This window comes from Octodon degus, unplaced genomic scaffold (genome assembly GCF_000260255.1).
Source record: "Octodon degus isolate 3935 unplaced genomic scaffold, OctDeg1.0 scaffold00033, whole genome shotgun sequence".
Taxonomy (NCBI): Eukaryota; Metazoa; Chordata; class Mammalia; order Rodentia; family Octodontidae; genus Octodon; species Octodon degus.
Genome location: NW_004524609.1, coordinates 348,201 through 355,068, shown reverse-complemented (window position 1 = coordinate 355,068; position 6,868 = coordinate 348,201). Strand labels below are relative to the sequence as shown.

The window sequence follows — 6,868 nt, the reverse complement described above, 5'->3', positions numbered from 1 at the left end:
TTTTTTGTATTTTAGGGAAGGGTCTACAGGGTGTTCAGGGTCTCACTACTAGATTGGACTCATAGTGATCTGCCTGTTTACAGCATCCCAGGAGCTGGGATTATAGGTGGGTGACACCACGCCCAGTCTCAGTCACCATCTCAGCGCACCCTGGGGGGCGAGGCTGGAAGGCAGGTCTGGGGATTGGACCCCTGGCCCCTGCGCTTGCTTGCAGGCGCTTTAATCTGCTGAGCTATTTGGCTGGCCCTGAGAAGTATATTTTCTTCTATGATTAATATTAGTGAAGTAGAGAAGAGAGTAGAAAGGTCAGTTAACATAGCCTATTTCTTGTTTCTGTATGATCCTTAATTTTCCTAACTGCGTTCTTTTCCTTAAGATGTTACATTTTTCAGGACATAGTCTTTCTCTGTCTGGCCAACAGTGATTCTTTGATGCTACTACTTCTAATCCCACTTGCTTTCAAATCATTTCTTAGCTGTAAGCCTCTAAGCCCTAAATCATTGTGTAGTATTTTTGGTATTTTGTACTGGTATTCTCTTTAAAGAGATGATTTTGTTAATGTCGTTTTTCCTGATCTCTGCCTTATCCCCATTCCGTAGTGGGAGCTCTGTAATTTTGGTGCTTATTGCTCTAGTTTTTGTGTGGTTTGGGTTTATGGTACTCTTTGTATTTTGGCAATGTTAGGGTGTAGGATGTATGTGGTATTGTCTTCTTGTTCTTTCTGTGGAGCTTTGGGGAATATTCAAATCAATAGGCCCACCATTAGCCTCGAGAAGCAGTGCTTTTGAAGATACTCAAAGGTATAATAGCTTGTCTTGGCTAAAAGAAGCCAAGTAGGTAAGAACATTTGATACAGTGGCAGGAGAAGACATTTTACTTTTCATTTACAAATGTAACAACTTACAGTGTTTTCTAAGTTAGAGGAAACTTAAATTTGAGGTTATTTTTAGTTGGCATTTCCTTTTTTTGTGAAAGTTAAATCAGGGGTAAAGAACTTTGAAAATACAAACAAAGGCGATTACTTTAGATACGAGTGGTTGATGGGGAGGGGTGCGTGCTTAGTACTCTCCCTACTTGCTTAAAAGACTTACTGAAGGAGTTTGTTTTTTAGAAAAGATTCACAGGCTCCTTCATTGGGGAATGTGATTCATGTGTGTGCTTCTGGAAGTCACTCTTAAATGGCTCTTATCAGCTACATTTTGGGAAGTGTTGACGTATTTCCCTTGACAGTCACCTCCTCACATGAAGGATAGTGCAAAGCTGAAAAGGGGGAGAGTGTTAGCACCAGAATAACTAGGTCAGTACTTGAAGCCAGGGCATCCTATTTGTAGACATTGGCTGAGAGGAAAGTGAACACTTGCTAAAACATCAAATGAGATAAGGTCGTATGTAGCTTAGCTTCTTAATTTTCTTAAATTTGGTGATCTAAATTTCAGTGTAAGAGTATACTGAAATTTAACTTTTAACATAGCTTCATGTTCTGGTAAGTTATGGGTTGTCAAGGTCATAAATTTTGATAAGTGGTGTGTTTGTGGCTTACATTGTTATAAAAGCACTCTTGTGCTATTGTAATGTTTAAGTTCATTCAAAACATTGACCATAACTCATTAAATTGCTATTAACCATAAAATAAGAAAGTATTCTCCACTTCCTTTGCTTTAAGACTGTCTTTTAGGGGCTGACTGTGGTGCTGACCATGGTGCTGCCTGTGATACTGTCCATGGTACTGCCCATAGTGTTGCAATTGTAACAGCTTGGTCTTTTCTGTTTAGGAACAATCTTAAAATGAACTTGAAAACTACAGTCAGAGATTATATTTTAACTTCTCAGCATGAAGATATACATATGTACACCTATGTGAGCATATACATACATGTATGCATTGTATTACAAGATTGTCTTTGATGCACATAATTATATCATACTGTACAAATATTGCTGAAATATACTTGTGCATTCAGTATTATATTTTCGTGGACCATACCTATTTGTTAAATATAGATACAATTTTATTTATTTATTTATTTATTTATTTATTTAAATGTTTCCTTTATTTATTGTTTATGGTCAGCTCAGCCCACCCTGGGGACGGGGCTGGCATGGCATGTGGTGCTGGGGATCGAACCGAGGTCCCTGCATGCTTGCCTAAGCTTGCCTAAGCAGGTACTTTAGGCCACTGAGCTATCTTGCCAGCCCGATACAATTTTATTTTAATGAAATTAAACACATTTCATTCATTATTGTTTGACTATTGCAAATATAATGCTGCAGTGCACCTCCCTGTAGATATCTTTTGGGGCAGCTGTTTAAGAATCTTTCTGGGATAGGTAACCTGAAAATGGAATTTCTGAATCCATTAGTATTTCAATTAATATAAGTACTAATATAAGTACTAATAATGATCCATTAGTGTAAGTACTCAGTATATGGAAAAATACATAATCTCTTTTGTCTGTAAAAGTTACTTAGCATAGAACCTGTGGGGGTTTTTTTGGTTCAGGGTCTCACTATGCAGCTTGGACTTGCAGTGATCCTCCAGCTTTCAGCCTTCCTTGTGCTGGGATTATAGGCGTGCACCACTACCCCTGGACTCCCATCACCGGCTTAGCGCACCCGGGGGTGGGGCCAGCATGGCATGCAGTGCCAGGATTGAACGATCCTGGCACTTAGACCCGGATGCTTGCCTAAGCTGTCTCCCTGGCCCATGTGCTTTTTAAGAGATGTGAAGAAGAAATGAAATGTCCAGAATGGAGGAAGGAGGGTACCCTGAAACTTTCAGCTATAAGTTGAACATGTTCTTTGATTTTTAATACATTTTTCACCCCTTACTGAGGCTTTCTTATTTAGCTTTTGAGATATTTAAAATATATCCTCCCGGGCTGGTGAGATGACTCAGTGGTCTAAAGCACCTACTTAGAACAAGCTTAGCAAAGCACAGGGACCGTGGTTCAATCCCCCAGCACCACATGCCAGCCAGCCCCGCCCCCTGGTGGGCTGAGCTGGCCACACACACACATAAATTAAAAAAATAAAATAAAATACATCTTCCCCTTTAATGATGGCAAGCTAAAATATAAAAATATACTTACAGGGAATTTCACGGAAAGAATTTATAGAAAATCTTTGTACATACGTTAAGTGGCTAGAATATAGGATTTATAGTATGAAGTAAGAATGGCCATACAGGATTACATAGTCTATTCTTTCCAATTTACAGATGTGACAAATGAAGGTACAGAGAGATAAAATGATTTACCTATGTTCTAGCAGGATCTGTTGAAACAGAAAATCAAAGGTTTTTTTTTTTTTTTCTTTGAATGCCTTCAGGGCAGGTTTGGCTGGCTTGAGTTGTAGGGGTCGAACCACAGCAACCTGAGCCTGACTGCTTTGTTGAAGCAGCCACTTAACTGAGCCATGGGGCAGGTCCCCTGTTTTTTTAATTTTTATTATTTATTTACTTATTTGGTACAGGGTCTCCATACACAGTTTGGACTTGTAATGATCCTCCTGCCTCAGGCTCTCCAATGCTGGGATTACAGGGGTGTGCCACCACACCTGGTTTCAATGGTTGAATTGGCATGCCCGGGGTTCTGGGGCTCGCACAGCCTATGGTACTGGGGATCAAACCTGGGTCCTTGTGCTTGCCAGGCAGGTGCTTAGACTGCCAAACTATCTCCCACCCTCAAAATACTTTCGAAGTGAACAACATTGTTTGTGAATCATTATAAACTTTGCAACTGACATTTAGTAATTACAGATGAACTGAAAACTGCACTGTGGTGATTTTTTTTGTTTGGTTTCTTGGTGTTTGAGCACAATAATTCACAAAACTACCTTTATTCTAAAGTGAAAGGAAAAAAAAACAATCTTTTTTTTTTTAACTTGTTTTTGTGAAAACTGTAGAAGTTCTATTACTCTTTGTGACTGGACTGAAAGTTATTTCAAAAGTAGGTTAAAAACCTTTTCTTGGAATTTTGGTCCATGGACTAGAGTTTGACACTGTCTTTTACACATAAACAACCACAATTTTCATATGGGCTTCTTTGAAATGAATGGAGAACTCGACTTTTTTGAAGCATATAAGATGAAAGAATCCTTTCGGATTTTAATGAACTTCACCCCTAATCTTTTCTAATTTTTGTGCTTACACCTAGTTTATAGAAAGTTCATTTTCCAAGTTTTTCCTTAAAGCTTATCACTTAGTTTTAAAAGATTTGTTTGTTTGAAGCAGCATCTGACCATGTAGCTCAGGCTGACCTCAACTTTGTGGCGATCCTCTTGCCTCAGCCTCCTGAGTACTGGGATTACAGGTGTGCGTCACACCTGGCTCCACTTAATTTTATAATACCAATTCTAGACTGTGAAAGTATAAAATTTGTAATACTTTAAGTTTATTGCATAGTTATTGTAACAAGTATCAGTAGCACATAGAGAATGAACCCGTAATGTGCATGTGGAGCCTGCAGACTCTGAGCATTCGGGCACTTTGGTATGTTAGAGGAGTAAAAAAGTTTTCACATAACTTGAATACCATTTTCTTAACCAGTGCTTTGTATATATGCTTGTCCCCTTTGGTATTAGCTTTGAAATCATGGAGGTTTTGCTGTATTATTTAAGAAGTTCTTCAGTATATTAAGCACCCAGAATATGTTGTTAGATGCTATAATAAAAGATGAGTTAAAAACATGCCCCCTGCACTGTTTTATATCATCTATGTATACAACTGACTATATAGTAGGTGTTGAATAATTTTCTTTTTTGAAACAAGGTTTCACCATATAGTTCAAGCTGGCTTTAAATTCACTGTGTCTTCCAGCCTGGCCTAGAACTTGCAGATTCTCTTACCTCAGCTTCTTGACTGCTGGGATCATAGGCATGTATCATCATGCCCAGCTTAATATTTTTACAGTATTAAAAGAGAAATATCACATTCTAACTTGCTCTAGAACAGTGTTCCCTGGTAAACATTGTTCGCAGATTCCCCGCCCCTGGCCCCACATCTTATTTTGTAGAGCAAAAGCATCTGCCTACTTCCCATTGCCTACCCCTTGCTTATGTCAAACAAAAACATTTGAAAACTGCATGCAGTGCCAACTCTGTTAGGACTTTGAGAGGGCTTCAGTTTTGCACAGGTGGGTGAGGGGCAAAAGGGGGGAGAGATTGTTCGATATTTTCTACTTAATTCAGATGAGGAAGAAAGTCTGTAGTGGTTATTGTTATTTTGAAAATTGGTGCCTCTGTGTCTAGCGAAGGCCACATGAAGCCCTCTTCTGGTTGAGTATTGTTATGATTCACATATGACTGAACTTTTATTACTAGAAACACGAGTATTTGGTGTCCTTGTAATTTTTTAAAAAAATGTTTTTTCCTTCTCAGTCTCTTTATATACATTTGACAAAGCCAAGCAGTGTATTGGCACAATGACCATCGAGATTGATTTCCTGCAGAAGAAAAGTATTGACTCCAATCCTTATGATACTGACAAGATGGCCGCAGAATTTATTCAGCAGTTCAACAACCAGGCCTTCTCAGTGGGACAGCAGGTACATTTAAATTTTTTTTCATTCCTTTCACTTCTAATTCTGGACATTATCCAAAATTAATGACATTTTTTAAGAACCGAGAGGAGTTTTGCATGTGAACAGGTATATCCCAGATGAGTGATAAAAAGGGAGATGTGTTTCCTGAACCTCTTGAAAGCTGCTTATAAAAATTTTAAAGTAGCTTTTAGATTAAAATGCCATATATACTTAGAGTAGCTTTTCCCTTTGCAAATTTGGGAACACTGTAGACATACATCTAACATTTTTTATTATAGGACATTTGTTTTATCTCTGGGATGTTTTTATATTTCATTAAATTTCTTTCTTTCTTTCTTTTGTATTTTAGGGAATGGTCTACAGGGTGTTCAGGGTCTCACTACTAGATTGGACTCGTAGTGATCTGCCTATTTGCAGCCTCCCAAGTGCTGGACTTATAGGCATGCACCACCACACCCAGTCTCAATTACTGTCTCGGCGCACCCTGGGGGCGGGGCTGGCCCAGCAGGCCTGGGGATCAAGCCCCTGTACCTGCTTGCAGGTGCTTTAATCCGCTGAGCTATTTGGCCGGCCCTGTTTCACTAAATTTCTATAGAAAACTATTACTTAACTTTTTTTGGTTGATACTTATTGAGAATCTTAGGAAAACTGTGTACATATATTTTCAGGATTTATGTGGGACTTCTGAAGCCTACACTTTCTCTTTGGAAGCATTTGCAGTATTGCCTCTTTTTTTGGGTTTGAGGTAATATCACATATTAAACCTCCCAAGAAGAAATTCTTTTCTTTTTAAGTTTTTACATAAAGTGTGAGTTTATGAATTATACACATAAGTAATCATTGCTTTTTTGACCTCATCATCACGTTTGTCCTCTTTTTTGTGACTTTCTTAAATCATTCCGGATGCCTCTTTCGTACCATGGTTCCATAACATCAGTTCTCATGGTGAGGTCCAGAGCGTCCCAGGGTATCCCTGAACCTTTTCAGTGATTCTGTAAAATCAAAACTATTTTCATAATGATATCAAGCCAGTATTTGTCTTCTGCCTCCTGCTCTGTCACAAGTACATAGTGGAGTTACATGCTAGCATAGCACATTGATGCTGAAACAGTTCTAAGAATCCAGTTATCTTACATTAGGCCAGACACTAAGGAAGGAGATTTGTAAAATGTTAGTCTTGTAACTTGTTTTTGTAGAAAATAGAATTTTTAAATAAGATTAATACATAAATTTGATTATTAATTTAAAATCAATATATTTGGGCTGGAGAGATGGCTCAGTGGTCTAAAGCACCTACTTGGAACAAGCTTGGCAAGGCATCAGGGACC

The 6,868-nt window shown here is 38.5% G+C and overlaps 1 protein-coding gene across 1 annotated transcript in view; it reads left to right on the top strand.

Annotated features, from left to right (window-relative positions):
• The window catches only part of Nsf (N-ethylmaleimide sensitive factor, vesicle fusing ATPase), a 140,051-nt gene that overhangs the window by 15,625 nt on the left and 117,558 nt on the right, over positions 1 to 6,868 (top strand). The window contains exon 4 of the mRNA XM_023714108.1: positions 5,377 to 5,543. Coding sequence (XP_023569876.1) covers positions 5,377 to 5,543 — 167 coding nt within the window. The remainder of the gene's footprint in view (positions 1 to 5,376; positions 5,544 to 6,868) is intronic.